General features: G+C 42.3%; 2 protein-coding genes across 2 annotated transcripts; one reads left to right on the top strand and one right to left on the bottom strand.

The window, feature by feature from the left end:
• The first annotated feature begins 5,333 nt into the window (after positions 1-5,333).
• Positions 5,334-5,690, top strand: LOC104628214 (feather keratin 4-like). Its single transcript, XM_010296723.1, has one exon. The coding sequence runs from the start codon at positions 5,334-5,336 to the stop codon at positions 5,688-5,690; it is 357 nt and encodes a 118-aa protein (XP_010295025.1).
• Positions 5,691-10,843: 5,153 nt separating this feature from the next.
• LOC104628215 (scale keratin-like) lies at positions 10,844-11,239 on the bottom strand. The gene has a single exon (XM_010296724.1). The coding sequence runs from the start codon at positions 11,237-11,239 to the stop codon at positions 10,844-10,846; it is 396 nt and encodes a 131-aa protein (XP_010295026.1).
• Between the last annotated feature and the right edge of the window lie 8,122 nt (positions 11,240-19,361).

The following is a 19,361-nucleotide window of genomic DNA, read 5'->3' on the forward strand; positions in this document are numbered from 1 at the left end:
TCTTCTGCTTGTCCTTCTTATGCTATTTTGCTTGTGATGTGTTGCTGCAAACCTCCACTGGTTTCTCAAAATGTGTGTTTTCCATTCTGACAGTATGAGTGAGAAATTGGGCCATTTTGTTCTTTAGCCTCTCTGTTAACACATGTACTGGTTTTCTGTTTTTATGTTCAACCTAGAAGATGTAACAAAATTTATATCAGGGAAGTTGCTTTGCTCTCCCATATGTTAGGATTCTGTGCTCAACAAAGCCTTCCTGCATGCTGCAAAGAAGAACTTGGTTGGCAAAATTAGATTTGCCGTGGGGAAGAAAGAACACCATGTGTGAAATATTCATTCTTCGTTGACGAATTGTTTGTAATCGGGTCTGAGAAACTGGAAATATTCCTTCAATTTTTTGTTTGTTATTAGTGTAAATGCCATTTCTTGTTCTTAATAAAAATCATGCTGCAGCCTAATATTAGCATATTTTTTTTGTTTTATTCCACCTTTCTTTATACCACTCTCCCTTACATCTCTTTATTAGCTGATGATTATAAAACAGAGCCAGGATACATCCTGTGCAATGCATAATTCCTCCTTCCCAGCAACTGGAACCAGAATCAGCATCGTACACAGTTATCTTACACCATAAAAATGCTTTTGCACTGGGAAGTATGTGTGCTTCAGGACTCACTCAAAGAATACGTATGCAGAGTGTTGTTATTAGGGTTACTATATGTTAATATTTAGCATAGATATATTTTTATATTCGGATAAATATATCCATTTTACTTTTGTCCTTACTTTATGTCTGTGTTGTCACTGTGCTTGAGGATCTGCCTGAACCTTGCACAGTGTTTTGAAGAAAATAACAAAATCACGTCTTTGGGACACATGGGAATATAGCCTAGAAGTACTTTAATAGCAGACTGCAGTAAGATGGCGTCCTGTGCCCGATTGGGCTGTTAGGGTTGTATTCTTCTTATATCAGACAAAAGAGTCTGTTGTTACACAGTTATATCCTCATAATTATACAAGCAGCTGTGATATTTGAGGAAGATTTTTAAGAAAGCAAAGCCTCCAAGAAAGGAACTGCTGGAAACTGGATAATCTCTCTGTTCCCAAGGAGGCTGAGGACAGTTGGGTGTCATCTCAGAAAAAACCAACCACTGCCCCAAAAAGACACTTTCATCTTGACAGCAGTGCTATCTGAGGAGGTCCTAGGTATGCATCAGTAATTCTGATCTGGAAATGGCATCACAATTTTCAGAGCAAGTTGAGGATATGCCAGTGCTTCAGCTCAGAGACATGAATTCACTTCGTCTAGAGGTGTATGAGATAACTCTGATTTACTCAGCTTGAGTCACGCTCTCAGCTAAGCCACAAGAGCGCAGTGCTGAGTCTTTCATTATCCCTATGAATATTTATTTCATGGTCCCAGCTACGTTTTGTGGCCATTCTAGCACCAGAGTTTAATGTGTCCATGTCAACAGCAGTCATGCTTTTTGGCTTGAAATATAGTCATACGAGGCATAAATGTTATTTTTTAAGAACTTAGAAATAGTGTTCTTCAAACAGAAAGTGCTACTCAACCCCTCCTTGTTGGCAGTTACTCCTTTTTCACTGCATTCTCCTTCTCTCGGATGGCTCACTCACTTGTGTGCTGTTATTTGACTCCTCCTAGGGTGTAGTAGACATGCCATTACAACCTGGGTGTGCTGTGTTACCAGATGAGACAAATTCCACCCACACTGTATGAGATAGATACACTGTTGGATGGATGACTCCAAAGCCGTCCACCATGGGCTTGGAAGGATTGCACAGTAAAACCAGGGCATCCTGAGCAGAGTTTGGATTTCAATTACAAACTGAAACAAAGGATTGTCCTTTTGCTTGTCTTGATTGTGATGTTCATCCAAGCCAGCCAGGAAGAGTTTTTAGTCGTGCCTGTAAGGAAAGGATCCAAAATCAATTAATGGAAGGTTTTGCAGATGTATTTGAATGCCTTTTTTTGATGGTGTTACTATAAAATTATGTGCTTGATATAGATAAAAACATTTTACGCTAATTTAGTAAATGGGTTTGGTGATAGTTTGTGTACTATGGATCCATATGTGCCACAGCAGTACTGTGATTCGTCATATGAGGAATCTGTGCAAAGGTAGTCCATATGTCATGCTAACTTGGCTTTTCATAGAGCTATTTGTCTCTGAATATTTTTCTATACCATATTTGCACTGGCAAAAATGTCTGTGAATGGTTTAAGTTGGTAAAGCACATGAAACTTCTATCATATGGGAAAAAACATTAAGATGGCATCCAGATGCCACTTTGTGGGTCCATAAAATTATAAAAACAAAACATGAGGCTCTTACCCTGAGCATCATGAGTCAAAAGAAGCAGTTTGGGGTGTAGCAGTATTGATACTAGTATGTAGCTCCCTTTGCCCTATCAGGAGGGCAGGGTGGTTAGAAGAGGGATGCATCTCCAAGAATTATGTGATTCATCTGTAAGTATCTATAGGTATATGTCAACACTGTCATCACCTGCTTCCAGACAAAGTGAAACCAGGTGTGGTTCGGGCAGGAGGAGCAGAGCGGGTGGGTTGTTTCCCCACAACATTTTCTTCCCTTTGTTTCTGTTCCCGTTTCTCATGTATGTGAATCCTCTACCATAAACTATCAGTAGCTTTAAAGGATGTCTCTGCTGGCATTACTGGGAAACAACACTGAGGGAAATCCCAAGGCCGCCCTGGAAAATAGGCTTCTTCTTCAACCTTCTTGCATGCGTCACCTGTACAGTATTACACTGCAGTATTGGTAACAGTTACCAAATGCCGATGGACAAGCTGGAATAAAATCAACATTTTAGAACAGAAGTCTCAAGGTTACTCAAAACCAAGCATTCAATCTTAAACTGTGTAGAAGGGGCTGGGTTTTAGAGGGGAAGAACTCATATATTTGAGATTAAAAATTCATTTGTAAATTATGTCAGCTTGGATACACAAAATGGATAGACACTACCGGAAATAGTTTTATCAGTAAATAACTGAAGAACTAAGACAGGGTAGTGGATCTGAAGAAGAAATATGCTGAAGTAAGCAGCCAATCTTCTGCATCAGCTGAAACTGCACTTTAAGATTCCAGCCCAAGGTTTTCTTAGGGTGATGCATGGCTTCACTCCCTGACTTGTTTCATCCCAAACCATGAATCGTTCATCACTCAGGAGCCCTGAGGTCTTCAGCAATGATCCCATGGAGCCCCTGACAATGAAAGGTAGATACTGAATTTCTCATTGTCTGAGGCTCCTGTCCCCCATGCCAGGGCTGGATAACAGCAGCTTCTGCTTAAAGGTTACGCCACTTGTCCTTTTAAATCTTGAAGTGGGACCTGTACTATGTGTTTGGTTTTTGGCCAGGAGGATGGGAACAAATGCTTCCCATTTCCAAACCTATAACTCAGTAGGAAGGTGTCTATGGAGTCTAATGTGCCTCATATCAGAGTCATAGGAATTAACATGCATGGATATGATGGGATAAATTGCACAATGACCCCTTACTGGAACATTACTTGGAAAAGTGGGGTAGTATCTCAGGTATGACGGCATATTGTATTTATGGATAAACTCTGGGCAATCTTTGCTGTATGAGGCAATCAGAGAAATAGGAAAAAGCAATAAAAGAAAAACATTACTCTGCCAGAGTAATAACAAGAACGCAATAGTAATCACCATCGCTGAGCAAAATAATTGCATTATCTGGGGCAGTTACAGGTGGAGTGAATTTTTGTTTGATAACACATTAGGACATCATACATGAAGAATGTTTCATATCCTCCTGATTGCCTAAGAAAAGGCATAAAAGTGCTCGCGGTTCTCGGCTCCTCTAACCATTTCTCCTGACTTGCTCTTTGCTGTGAGGGGGTAAGTCTAAGCCTGATGCCCTTGCTATTAATATGGTGCTGTAAAAATGCAGGATTTTAACTGAAACAAAACTGCAATTCTTAGAAATGTGTGAAATCCTTCTTTCGGAAAGAGCTGTTTCCTACTTATTCAGTGTCAGGCTGTAAAAAGGCAGGAAAAGAGTTTTCAGAGCAGTTGAAAGTTTGGGATAGGCAAACTTATTTATAGCGAGATTTAGTGAATTCCTATGTCCTCCAGCCTGGCCATCCTGCCTTTATGACTCTGCGTTACTTTACGTGCATTGACTTGTAATGGTGACTACTAAGAAAAGCTAACTCTCAGTCTCAGGCTGAACTAGGAAGAAATCATTAGCAATAACGTTTCCTCCTGTTCTTTGCAATTAATTCTGAATTCATTTGAAGCCTGTCATGCATTACATTATGTGCTTGTTACCGTCAGGACTTTATTCCACTTCTTTATTCACAGCCTTTATTTTTAGTTTAGGGTTTTAGTAAGGCAGGACAAAGATCAAGAGGAGCTGCAAATTGCTTTTATAAGTGATCAAGTGATCTTATGATTAAAGAAAAGGACTCCACAAAATTACGCACAGTTCCTAGTTCTGCCAGTCATCTGTCACCTCAGTCATCTTTAGCAGGCCAGCTGGGACCACATTCACAGGAGTCCGAGCTGTACTGGAAACCTCCCTGATGCTGCATCCCCACCCAAACGTGGGGTATTCTGTCAAGAAAACTCTCCTTACAAGCTCTTCAGGGATATTGTTGCTGCTCATTTTATCTTTGAACAGAACATGCAGGGGAGCCCTGGTGCCAGCTGTAGCGTCTGAAAGACTGGGGAATAACAGTCATTAACAACCAGGCTTGCCTGAATTTTAACTCTGTCTCTCCTGTTACCTCACCAAATGGCTCCGGGCAATGCATTCACTTCTCAGCCTCGGTTACCTCTTCCTTAAAGCTGGAATAACAATGACTTGCCTCATACAGTTGTAATGATTACAGGTGGTGTAGAAGCAGAACAGGATGTTACTATATAAGCACTAGCCAGCGTTTCTGTTCTTTTCTGCAGTTATATATAAAAGAAATGATCAAGTGTCACAGGAAGTCAAAAGGAATGGGGGAAAGGAGAAATGGTAAAGGACAGAGAATAGCTTGAGTTCAAATACTCAATTTCTTTGATTTTTAATGATGTGTTGATGTATCAAATTGGTTCCATGATTAGGAGCCAAAAGAAATGGAGACTGTTCTGAGGGAGAGGAGGAGGACATGAGAAGATGAGAAAAGGGATATGACTGCTGAGTCAAAACTGAAATCTTCATCCTCCTTGCTGTCTCTTGTTCTTTCTCTTCCAAGCACAATCTCCATTATATTGACATCTGAGCTTTCAGCCTTGTGTTGCCTCGCTGTTGTGTGTTTCAGATTTATCTCCATTCCCAGAAGATGTCTTCCTACAGACAGATGGTCCGCTCCCACTGCCTTGCACCCTGTGAAGTGACCTGCCCACAGCCAATCGCAAACGCCTGGAGCCAGCCCTGTGTCACGTCCTGTGGTGATTCGAGAGCTGTGATCTACCCACCACCTGTGGTCATGACATTCCCAGGACCTGTTCTCAGCTCCTGCCCTCAGGAGAGCATAGTGGGCAGCTCAACACCATCCAGCACTGGGAGCTTGTTTGGATCCATGAGCTCTCTGGGTCCCAGTGGCTCCTATGGCTCTAGGAGCTTGTACAATGATGGGAGGTCATATTCTTCCTATGGATCCAGTGGTTATGGTTTTGGTAGCTGCAGACCATGTTAAATGTGCAACGAATAAGGAGCAATCACCCAACTTAGGAAGATGTGCCTCAGCAAACCCCGCTACTGGCATTGTTTTCCTGGAGCATGAACTGTGCACCTCTGAAAATCACACTTAGATGTAATTCTCAAGCTAATAACTTAATTTAGTTTTCTGACTATTCTTTCCAGGGCTTCCTGATAATAATGGACTTGAATTAGTTATATCAATGATCTTTGGCTGGTTAAAAGTGGGACGAGATTGCATAAGTCTTCCCATGCCATGAAAAAGAAAGAATAATGTATGTGGAATGCATAGCCCTGGAGCAATTCTTTGCTTGCAGCCTTTAATGAGACCCTGGCAATATTTTCCCTGTGTTTTTAATTTTCGGTACGATCTTTTTACATCTTACTTTCTCATTAAATTATTGTGCATCAGAATTCTGAGCTTTCTTGTCTTTTTTTGTCCACCATTTTTTGTTTATACACCCTCCTGGGTGAGCATCAATCTTTGCAGTGAAGGATGACAGTGGCTTGCTTTCAACATCTAAAGTTGGAAGATGACCAGGTCCTTTAGGCAAGAGCCAGCATAATGACTGCCTTCTGCACAAAAGTAATTTCATGCTGGATAAACATGTTTTGTAACCCTTACAACCGAGTTTGAAATCTCCTCCAGGACAGGTGTGGTTACAGTGTGTTTTTACTACATGCTAGCAAAGAAAGTTAAACACACAAGTAACTTTGAAGCTCTTCCCTGTGTCTCACTGTTTGCCCGAGGCACCAATTTAATTACATCCCCCCCATACATTGGTTTTATGACATTTTTCATTGTTTAAAAATAACATGTAACTACCTGTAGGTAGAACTTTAAATAGTCAACAGGAATTTTTAACTGAATAGCAAATCTTTGCTGAAATTCTGTGAGTTCTTTGAACTTTCCTGTTAAATACCTCTAAATTCTTGGCCATTCCAGTTACAATAAATAAAAGAATAATTCTTAAGTCTCCTCTGCAGAGCAACACATACTATTCAGGCCAAATAATATTTTCCATCTCGGGAACTTTACACCCACATTTCAGGCTACTCGCAGATGACTGTGGATACTTGGCATGTTCAGCACTTGTCTTTGTTCAACAGTGACATAATCCCAGGCTGCTCAGTATGTCCTGTAGAGCTGTTTTTCTAGCGATGCAATTTGCATACAATTAGTACAGCTATTAAGAGACATTCACCCCATCCTGCGCTTGCAATGCCAACCAGGACTCTGATGGACCAGACATCAGACACTGCTCAGGGCTTCTGCTCTTCCCTGTGTGAATCGGCTGTTCCTAGGAATACCAGCAACGCACTGAGAAACTTTGCAATACTTGAGCAGGCTATTTCCAGGCAAAACTCAGTCTCATGCTACAGAAATTTGTTTGGACAGGATCAAGCATGTGGTAATAACTTCAAAGGGTTTGGAGGTGTGACTTCACTTGTAAAAGTAGCTGAAATGAGATGAGGCTACAATGAGATAGCCAGGCAACACCTCTTTCTTGTCAGGATGTGTCTGAAGGCTTCATCTTGTTTTCATGCTTTCTCTGTCTCCCATGCACTGCACAATCATTCTTGGAGTCACTAGGACGCTGTCAAAAAGCAGTCCTTATTTGTGTAGGTATGCAGAGCACTAAAGCAACCAGATCAAGTATTTTCGAGACACATCACTATGGTGTTGATCACTACAGAAGTCATCTGTTCAAGACTTTTTTTTCATCCCGCAGAGAACAGTAGAATTACATTGATCCTCTTCTCAGCCTGTCTTGCTGCACCTCTGCCCTGGACTTGCGATAGCTGCCAGTTTCTCATGCTGCAGTGAAAGGGTGCAGTCACACATCCTTCAGTGTGGATGTTGTCAGCATAGCTGGATGAAGCTGCTCGGCCTACATGCTTGTTATACTACAGGAAAGGCAAACGTGGGAGCCAGAAGTTAGAGCCTGGACTATAAACAGATCACGGCAGTGTGTATTGATTGATGGACTCTACTGACTTTGAATGGTGCTTGAAGACATAGAACCCCACAACACCATTATTTGGTAAAGTAACCTGCAGAGACTGTCCCTTGGAGAGCAAGAACTGCAAAATTTGCATTGCTGATTCTCATCTGCCAGCCTGAATTTGCATGTTATGACCATAGACCAGAGCAAACACCGAAGGACAGTTCGTTAACTGCCTTCCATTGTTCTGTACTGCTCCTGACCATCAGCAATCTGCCACTTCCCAAATGCACAGCAGGCTGAACTTGGATTACACTTTCATGTCGGTGTAATCACAGATGAACACAGCAGAAGAGAACTAATTTCACTGGCAGACCCAACGCATCTCATGTCACAGAACAAGCAGATAAGAGGTGGGAGGAACACTGCCTGCTCTTTATCATAATAATCTGGAAGCAGTGCTGAGATTCTGATGGTTTCTTGGCCACTGCAGCATAGGGGTCACATAGAATCGTAGAATGGTTGGGGTTGGAAGGGACCTTTAAAAACCTTTTAATCCACCTTACCTACAATGACCAGGGACATCTTCAACTAGATCAGGTCTAACTGCGAGGTCTTCTGCAGTTCTTGGTCAGCCATGAGAAGTCCAGGCTGTCAACAGTTAACAACAGCAACTCAGACTTCTGTTCCTTCTATCAGCGAAGTAAGTAATTATCAAGAACAGGAAGCAACAATAAATCAAATCACACTGTCTCACCTTGAACTATAGAGGTCACTACACTCTCCTCTCTCTTGTCTAAATGTGCTCTGAGCATGTGTTTATATCCTAGTACAAGGTAAGACTATTGGTAAATGAGATGCAATCAGAAGTTGATTCATAAAGACGTTGTAAACACAGCCTGAAGTATATACACCCTAAATGACAGTTCCAGTCAGATATCTGTGGGAGTTAAGCCCTTCATGTTTGATTTAAATAGGTGGATTCACTAAATATTTAGTCACTAGTAGAGCCTAATGGTTTTTTATGTGGTTCAAATTCACACCACTAGTAAACAGCCTGCAGGCACAATGGCTTAACATAACAGAACCAGAAATATGCACTGCTGAATGCCAGCTTCCTTCCAGGGTTTGATTCAGGAGGAGTTAGCAAAGTGACTGCTTGCAGTCTACCTTTCATCAGTTTTGAAATTGGAGGATCTGAACTTGAATGTTTCAGATGTTTAAACTAAAATGCTCTAGCAGAGAAACCTGAAGAAAGGAAACTTTTTTTAGCTCATTCTCCCCTTTTACTTAGAAAAAAAGATATAATAAGCCATGTCTTGAATCTTTAGGTCACTGTTTTTTGGAAGTGTTCAAGGTCAGGTTGAATGGGACTTTGAGCAACCTGATCTAGTGAAAGCTGTCCCTGCCCATGACAGGCAGGTTGAGACTAGACCATCTTTAAAAGTTCTTTCCAACACAAACCATTCCACGATTCCATGATTCTATGATCTGTAAAATTTCCTATGTCCTGTGTGCTACTGGCCGTGTCACGTACAGTCTTTCAGACAAAATAAGCAGAAGTCCATGAAAACATGATGGACTGACTATCTCATTTTCAGAGTTCTGTCTGGAAAAAAAAGGATATTTTTGTTTCTAAACACTATCATTATTGACCCACACATAACAGTCAGAGTACTGACCCAGATTACAGGCAAATTTGAATATTAACATGGAAGTTAGCGTTACTGAAACTCTCCCTGTCCCAATAAATGTCAGTGTTCCTGACACCGGAGCAAAGAGACAGACAGGAATATTCTACTGTGTGCTCCTTATCTGCTGCTATTTTCCTCTTTTCCTGAAGGAGATGAGAGTACCAGTGAAAAGCAAACCTGAAGCTAACCAGTGGAATAGAAAACTGGAAACAGAGACCCTATGTCAATAGCTACATGGAGATATTGGAGAGGCAAATTCAGTTCTAGGCTTTGCCAAGTGATCCCTGTGTCACCTGGGGAAAATATTTACTAATGTTTTTATTGGTATGGAAAACACAGCCTTTAATCTCTGTATAAAAGACGCTTATCTGCAAAAAAGGGAAAAGAGCAACAATGCTCATGCTTATCTTGTCTATTTACTCTGAAAGCACTTGAGGGCAGGGATTGGCTTTATTCTTTGTTTGCACATCACTGAACTCATTTGCCTCATTTGCAGCTTCATTACAATTTGAATTGGCTGTATTACCAGAAGCTTAGAAGCACTGAGCCTCTGCTGCTCCTGATACTGTACTACAGTTATTTCTTAGAGGGAACAGGGATTATTCCTCCTTCTTGCTGGGGTGGAAAGGCTGATGACTGCAGGGAGGAGTAAGAGCAATGTGTAAGCTGCCTGGGATGTCTGGAGTTACAGTACTGCTGAGCAATGTCAATGCTGTAGATGGAGCGTTGTACCTGTGAATTTATAGGTGCAGATTTACATTTGGAAAGTACTCTGCTGGGCACCGCCTTGGTGGCATTTGTGGTCATGCTGATCTCAGTCTGGAAACCCACAATTCTCTCTTTGGATGCTCATGGAAAAGCTGCACTGAAATCATGTATAAATAACAGGAGTGAAGATACTATGTTGTTTTAAACTTTTCATATCTTCAAAGGATGGAAAGCTGCTACTCAGGCCGTGTAAATTCAGTCTGTGCTAAAGTGTTCTCTAGTACTACTGCTTAGTTAGCAGCTTGGTCCTGCCCATGGGAAGGTATCACCCAGGGCAGGCTGTGGATGAAGGGAGGAAGGGAAACCAGAAGATTGCTGTGTGATGCAACAAAATTTTAATGAGCAAGAAATGCCTATGTTTGCAAAGCGAACTATCACAGAATATGAAAAATCTGTTTCCAGACAATTCCAGAGAATGTTCAACAAATGTCCCGGTCAGAGATATTGCTGTCCTCAGCTGGCTTTCTTCTGTTTGTTGTGCAACTACTGATGAGGATGCTTGTCATTATGAGTGATGTCCATATGGAATAGGCTGCCCCATGATGGTCAAAATAAATGGAAATGCTGGAACAGGCAACAATAGCAAACAACAAACTAGAAACTGCAGGACAAACAAAACGTAGAAGAAAGATCAGAAATGCTAAGTGGCAGTAGCTCCATTGCAGGGCTGCGGGAACGCTGAACCTCCATCCTCGTTGCTCTGCATTTGGGCCTTCACGTGTGGCTCTTCAGAAAGCCCTTCTTTAGCAGGGCCCACAGCTGCTGCGGAGGAACCGGCTGTACCGGCGGGAGGAGTACGGGCTGCAGTACCCGCTGCCAAGCGTGGAGAGGGCTGGATTCCCATATCCATACTGGGCTCCATATCCCAGAGGGCCCCCGTAACCGTAGAGGCTCCCGGCACCGTAGAGGCCCCCCGACCCCAGGGAGCCCCCAAAGGCGGGTGCTCCGGAGGAGCCCACCACGGCTTGCTGGGGGAAGGAGCTGAGGATGGGGCCGGGGAAGGTGACGACGACGGGGGGCGGCTGGATCAGGGCCGTCGAGTCGGGGCACTGCCGGACACACGGCTCGTTACAGCTGTTAGCCATGGGCTGGGGGCAGGCGATGCTGCTGGTGGTGGGGCACAGGTCGTAGCAAGACATTTCTTTGCAGGGATGAAGGTGATCCTGAAACACAGAGCACAGAGCTGTATAAAAACAAAGCACAAGATCTACTGGAACAACAGGTCAAGGTTTGGCTCTGGGTTGTTGCGGAACAGGCAAAATGATCACTAGATGCATAAGAAAAGCTGGTGACACTACTGAAAAACTTTCCTGTCAATCAGCATTGCTCTGATCTTCCCCATCCAGTAATCCCTGCACTTGTCACATCTGCCAAGCCTTCTGAAATGGCTGCTTCTTTTTTCCTTTAATTCGCATTCCTTCCCAGAGGAACAGAGTGTTGGCGGCACATTTTTTACTAAAACTCCAGCACTCCTCCCGGGTGAATGTGGGTTGAAAGCCAGCAGCAACACCAGAGCTGACCTCCTCGCTGCACTGAATGGGACAGAAGCAGATTTTGTCTTGGGAGAGATGGGATGGAGTGAAGAACCCAGCACTGCTTTAACCACACATTTCTTCCTCCTTTCCTGGTCCCTGTTTCTTTCAAGATATTTGGGGTAATATGCTTTCAGTTACTCCTTTTTTTTTTTTTTTTTTTTAACTTTCTCTTAATCTCTGTAATCCCTCTGGTAAAACCCCAAAAGCATTTGAGCCTGAGGATAGATTCATATACTCGATGTAATAAGTAAATATACCCTAGAAAATATTTTTATCCAAGTATTTCTTGGCATGGCAGTGTACTTTCATATGGAGTGTGGAGCATGTTGGTAAAATATAAGGAGCCTATTTCCTTCATCAGATAAAAACACACTTTGCAAACTACCGGTTCAGCTAAATATCAGGTTGCAAAAGCTTGTGGCTTAGCACTTTTTCCAGTAAAAAAGAGAAAATATTGTTTTGTTCATAAAGTATCTTTGAAATGCAGACAATCAAATCCTTGAACTCAGTGTATCTGAACAGCTCATCTGGATCTGGATTTACTAATGGACATATGACAAACACACTGGATCAGGCCACTGGTCTACTTCCCTTATTATTGTCTTTGGTGAAAATAACAAGGGTTTAAAATAAGCAGCATTTCGTTTTTACCTACCCTTAAAAACTAAATACCAGCTAGGATTATTCTGCAATAAAATTCCCATGTAGATAATGCACTTTCTTCAGCTGGGTCATTAAACAGCCTAGGATATGGCCATGTCTCTCTGACTCAGTCATTAACTGAAATGGTACAGGAGAATTCAGCATTTTAAAGCTTATGCCATCCTACATTTTCAATCTGCTAACAGTACAAGAATAACCAAATATGAATTACAGTGAAACAAATGCCTCAAACCCTGGTCTTGACTCCTAAAGCCTACCAGTAACACAACTTGCCAACATAGTAAAAAAAAAAAAAAGGAGAGAAAAAGAAAGAGAATAAAGAAATAGTCCTAAAAACTCTAACGTAATAGTAGTGAACAGTATTCTAAGCTCCAGTGCAAAGGCATTCTGGTGTTTAGAAAGAAATGAAATGGCATCAGACTTACCTGATGTAGAGGAGAGTACGCGGGAGAGGGAGATGGGATATGTCTCCGTACCTGCTCCTTTTATACAGTGCTTCAGATTGCCTGGGGGGTCTGAGGCACACCGTATACATGAAGTCATAATCACCAACCAGCCCAAATTTGAAGCACATATAACGTCCCAAAGTGATGAAACTGTTTTTGCTTGCTGTTTGCAAAATCACCCTAAATCTCTGAAGAGCATGATATGCACATTCCAACTCCCAGTTCTCTTTCATCTTGAAGCCTAATTGACCAGCTTCATTGCTGGTATCATTCCACCCTGCTCACTGGCACTGCAGAAGGAATTAAACTGGTTCTATTTATTTAACACTTCCTTCATTAACTTCCCGTAATGATTTTAATCAGAGCTATAACCTGCTGTCATGTACATGTTTGCATTTAAGTGCTTTAGATCTAGGCTGCAATCTAATCTACTCGCGCATTTTGCAATGAAATGTTCAGTGAGGTGGAAGATACCTTCTGATCCTTGTCCCACCCACAGCCACAAAACATGAGAGAGGTCCTGTACCTATGGTAAACATGGGCATTGTCTAATGGTTTTTGATTTAGAACTTCTGAATTTTCCTCACTGCTTGGCAAGACCAGCAGAAAACATAGCATTTTAGTGCCTGAATCCGTGTTTAAACCAAAGGTTAACATTTTCTCTGAAGGGCTATCAGTATTTTTTTCCTAATTTTTCACCTGGAATCTGCAAAGGCACACACTCTCGCAGGTTCAGCAATGTAGAATAGCTGCAAATGCAAACGTATTAATAGTTACTAGCTGCTCTGTATTGGCATTGCACAGCTCCAAAGGAGGACATAACACAAGGCAATCAGTGAAACTGATTTCTCAGTTTCTTTGTGAAATCATATGTTTCTCTCCACCACTGCATCCATTCGGTCTATATCTTCTCTTTCTTTTTGTTCCTATCATTAAGCGTAGTTTACTCTTAGATTTACTCCTTCACCTTACAAAGGAATTGAACCAAAGTTTCACTGAAGGATGCCGCAGAAACACTTTTCGAGTGCTTCCTTCCCAGCCTTACTGGGTAAGTGGCAGGAAAAGCAATGGAATTAGTCAAGGAAGAGTTATTGCAATTTCTTTTTTTTTCCTCTTCTTTTTTTTTCCTGACTAGCAGGACATTACCTGCAGAGTGCATATTGTTGCAGAGCCCAATTTTGACTGCCAAGATTTCAAGTGACTTGTCACTTGAAATTACTCAGGCTTCCCCAATCCTTAGTGGGGAGAGACAAGAATTTCTGCAAGACAATTCATCCCATCTCAGATGCTTACTTTACCAGAATTGGTATCACCCTCAAAACATAACAATTTTGCTTTCATTGACTGTGGAGGCAGACAGCAAGCTCAGCTGAAACACCCAGCTTTTAAACAGGGAAGGTTTGATGGGCCGTGTCCCACCCATATTCCCATATTCTGAAATTCTGTGTAATAAACAGTGTCTGGTCCAGGCTCAGAAATCTTCATTTGCCCATGAATCAGTTGTTTGTCAAATAAAAAACACTGCAACACTAGGCTTTGAGATGGCCCAAGGGGATCACAAGAGCAATAATAGTCACAAAGGTTGTTCAAACATTTTTCTTGTGTGTTCGCAAGCACTTCCCAAACCCTCCTTAGTAGTTTACGCATGAAGTGGTGCGTCATTATTGTAACATAAGTGTGTGGTTGGATTCAAACAGCCCAGCATTTTGAAATAAATTTATTAAATTGTACTGGTCAAGAGCACTCTTCCTGTTCTCTTTACCGGCTCATTATTTCTAACCTTAGGATTTCAGTTGATTTTCTTTTATAATTTAGGTTTTCATTTATTTGTTTAAGTTTGTGTACAAGCCCCTTCAGCCCTGATGTTAACTCACATCCCCTTCAGTGTCTGTAGCACCAAGATCTGCAACTTCTGCTTCCATCCTCATGTTTTGAAAGCTTTTCCTAGGACTTTCCTAGTTTAACTGTGAGTGGTCTACCTTTCTTCTGTGTTTTAAACACATGATCAGCTTCCTAAAAAAGATATATTTAACAAGTTGCCTGTAATCTGGCTAAGAAGCTGTTTACCTTTGTTGTGACCAATGAATTTACCTCTAAAGTGTGAATAAACCATACAACTGGGTAGTCTGGGAGACAAGGCATGGGTCTGGATGATTTTTAAAAGTTCTTTGAAATGTATCTTTTGATTTTTTCCCCTGAAAAGTGCAGGATTGTACAAATCTTAATTCCAGCTTCATATAAGGGTTGCTGATTTCACAAGAAAGGCACCAAGTTTTGTATCAATTATACTTCACCTAGCATGGGTAAGGAAGGAGGGAAAGAAAACCTGCGTATGAAAGCAGATAGCAATTATGATTAACATTTGAGCCACCATCATTATGTCAACCAATAAAAGAAGAAGCCAGCATAATTCCTCCTGTCATTCTAATGTATTTAATGGAATGTTACCAGGAATGGATCTTGCCAATTAAGGGCTAAGATGAAAGAAATATTTGTTTTGTAGTTTGCATTTCATGCAGCGTGAGAATTTGAATGAACTAATAAACATAAATATTGAGCAAAACTGTTTCATCATTTTGAGGTGAACCATGTGTGATAAATGTGGGCTGGTGTTAATGGGAGTCTCAGGTTCTTCAGGTAGTTTGAGGAAATGTATAAAAAGTCCCTCCTGAAAACTGCCTTGTATTTACTTCTCTTGCCTTCTTCTTCCCAGAACAAGTTATTTTCTAGATATCAAACTGTTCTTTTTCTGTAAATTTAAATTAGTCATCTTTTGTCATGTATGAGGAGGCAATGTTATATACTGGTTTTATGGGTTAAACTGGTATTTTCTACAACGGATTGTACAGGAGCTGACAGCTGTCCCCTAGTCCAAATCTCGAGGTTATAATCTGCCAAACAGGTTCAAAAACCCCAGACTGTAATCCTACGAACTGTTCTTTATTCCTGCGCCACAAAGGCCTCATTCACAGCCATGTTTAACAGAGGACATGTCCTCTTCATAGTTAGTTACTTGGTCTTTCAGTTACTGTTCCAAATTAGTTTGTGTGGAAGAATCATAGAATCACAGAATCATAGAATAGTTTGGGTTGGAAGGGACCTTCAAAGGCCATCTAGTCCAACATCCTGCAGTGACCAGGGACATCAGCAACTGGAGCAGGTTGTTCAGAGCCCCATCCAAACTGACCTTTAACGTATCCAGGGATGGGGCATCTACCACCTCTATGGGCAACCTGGGCCACTGTTTCACCACTCTCATTGTCAAAAATTGCTTCCTTATATCCTTACATCTGCCCTCTTTTTAGTTAAAACAATTACCCCTTGTCCTATTGCCACAGGCCCTGATAAAAAGCCTGTCCGCATCTTTCTTATCAGCCCCTCTCAGCCCTGGCAGCTGCAGTAAGGTCTTCCCGGAGCCTTCTCTGCTCTAGGCTGAGCCCCCCCAGCTCTCCCAGCCTGTCCTCCCAGCAGAGCTGTTCCAGCCCTTGGAGCATTGCTGGGGCCTCCTCTGGCCACGCTCCAACAGGGGGACACAGCCCTGCAGGTGGGGTCTCACCAGAACAGAGTAGAGGGGCAGAATCACCTCCTTCAACCTTCTGGCCACGCTTCTTTGGATGCAGCCCAGGCTACAGTTGGTCTTCTGGGCTGCCAGCACACATTGCTAGCTCATGTCCAGCTTTTCATCCACCAGTACCCCCAAGTCCTTCTCGGCAGGGCTGCTCTCCATCCCTTCACCCCCCAGCCTGTATTGATATTGGGGGTTGCCCTGACCTAGGTGCGGGACCCTGCACCTGGCCTTGTTGAATCTCACGAGGTTCACACAGGCCTATCCCTCAAGCTTGTCTAGGTCCCTCTGGATGCAATCCCATTCTTCAGGTGTGTCAACCACACCGCTCAGCTTGATGTCATCTGCAAACTTGCTGAGGGTGTAGTTGATCCCACTGTCTGTGTCATTGATGAAGACATTAAACAGTGCTCGTCCCAGTACGGACCCCTGAGGGACACCGCTCATCACTGATCTCCATCTGGACATTGAGCTGTTGACCACTGCCCTCTGGATGCGACCATCCAACCAATTCCTCATCCACCCAACAATCTACCCATCAAGTCCATATCCAATTTAGAGAGAAGGATCTTGCGAGGGTCCATGTCAAACAGAAGTCCAGGTAGATGACATCCGTAGCTCTTCCCTTGTCCACTGATGTAGTCACTCCATCAAAAGCCTTCAAAAGCCAAAGCTTGAAAAGGGGTGTAAGAAAGGCTTCCTTACTCACACCAAAAGGAGCCTCCAGGGTGTTAGGAATCAGGTGAGACTTTGTACAGTTCCTTCAATAGTGCATAGCGTTGTGATTTTTACACTAAACTTCAGACAACATGGAACTGACTTATCAGAGACAAGGTATAGGATAAGAGCAACCATTTGTCTGAGGAAGCATGTGACTTTCTATATTCTCATGTTGCCACTAAGCAATCACTTAAAAATAATTTTTCTTACACGGCTTATACAAATATGAGGAATTACATCCACAGCAGCAAGTAGATTTCGGTGGGGTAGCTACAATTAAGTGGGATGGATTTGGAACTAAATTAGTGTTGCAAAGGATCCAGACTGCTATGCCTTTCCCAATTCCATGGGATCTAAGCTTTTCTTCCTGTTGCAGGGGAATTTGTGCCGTGTTACGCTTACACTTAGTCATGTTTCCAGTTGGCCAATTCATGTCCAACGCCAGCACCAACAGCTGCAAGGAGCTGACTGCCCTGACCCGAGGGCAGTGGCTCAGCCACCATCCATTGTCATCAATTGTCATTGCCAGCCCAGATGACTACTTCCTTCCTTCAGGACAGCGCAGTGGGATGCCTGTTAGCACCCATACTTAAGGGCTCCTTTTGTTACAGGAGCTTTTGTTATGGTAGTCTTTACCACAACAGATTTTCTGGTGCTGGCAGCACATAGAACATCCCTTCTGGCTGTTATTTTGATACTGGATACCATGTGGAAACTGTGGGTCTTGCTGGAAGAGCTATTCAATTTACCAGAGCCAACTAAATAACTACAAATAAGAGATTTATAGCTGACTTTTTAGGTAATGAGTGCTGAGAAGCGTGCTGTATGCACTGTCCAGTTACAGAGGGTAGAGCTGGGCATGTGCAGCAGCTCTTGCTTTTCTTTCTCCATATTCTGCCTTCAGTCTCTGTTCAGATGTTCTCTGAACACTGTTAATTATGCTTAGCCATATTTCTTACTGTAGGAAAATATGTAGCCTAAGATCTTTTGGCAGCTGAATCACATAAAGAAAACTATCTTGCAAGATAAGCATCTGCTTGAATCAGGAGATGGTTACGTGCTTTACTGATAACCTAAAAAGACGTGCGATGTATAGTGCAGTATTTTTGTTCAGTTTTAGGCTGCTTATGTAATATTTATACAAATTCTATTTATATTTGATATATAACTTCAACATAGGCAAAGACATTCTAAACCCAGGAACTCAGTCAGCCATACTGTGAAATTATGTACATGGTCCTTACTGCGGTTTTGAAGAAGTGTCATCTGCACACAGCCAGAATCTGGGAGAGCGAGACAATGTAATAGCATGGATCTGGGCTGGTCTGTGCTAGAGAAACACAAAGTCTGAAATTCATTTAATATCAGCCACTAGTCTTCCATTAAGAGCTGTGGTGGTGAAATTATTTATATGGCATTGGATTAGAAGTCTGCAGTAGAATAAGCAAAAGCTTAACTTTCAGAGTGTGAATAGTGACTTGTGGTTCAGAGAAATATCTCACAAACTCCTGAATGGGGAGTCTAATAAAGTAATGTGTAGAGCAGGCTGCTGTTCATCCATGGCCAGCATGTTGGGACCATGTTGTTGCAATTCAGTGGTGAAACAGGCCTAGCAAGGGCTCCTCATGGAGACTTTCACTATGTGGGCAGGGCTTGCACAATATTATTGCAGCCTTATGTACAACAGGCAACTTTATGGAGAAAAGTTGGCAAATTCAGAATGGATGAGAACACAAAACCATGACACACTTATTTTGAATGATGCAACAGAATTTTAATGAGAATGAAAAGAACAAAAATATATTGCAATATCAAGAATGTATATCCAAGGTGTCAGAGTCAAACGTGTTTTCAAAGACGCTGTTAAATGTCTCACTGCATTCAGTCACAAGTATGATAAAGTAGAAGATAACAAGGAATTGAACCCATGAAGTTATTAGGAATAAATTCAAGGGAAAAAAGGGAGAGGTGAGGAGCATACAGGAGGCACTGCACTGAACAGGATTTGCGAGTACTTTTCGCAAAGCTGTCGCTCGTCTGCTCACCGGTGAATCTGCATTTTGTTTTTCACTTCTAATTATTCAGTGGATTTTCCTGTTGTGTTTAGTAGGGCCCGCAGCTGCCACGGCCGTACCTGTTGTACCAGTAGGAGTAAGGGTTGCAATAGTTAGAACCGTAGGGTCTACCATAGCCATACAGACCCCCATAACCAAGAGAGCCCCCATAGCCGTACAGACCCCGATAGCCCAGGGAGGAGCCATAGCCCCCATAGCCATAGAGACCCCCATAGCCCAGGGAGCCATAGCCCCCATAGCCCCCAAGGACCGGTGCG

Source organism: Phaethon lepturus, unplaced genomic scaffold, assembly GCF_000687285.1.
Source record: "Phaethon lepturus isolate BGI_N335 unplaced genomic scaffold, ASM68728v1 scaffold8461, whole genome shotgun sequence".
In the NCBI taxonomy this organism is placed as follows: domain Eukaryota; kingdom Metazoa; phylum Chordata; class Aves; order Phaethontiformes; family Phaethontidae; genus Phaethon; species Phaethon lepturus.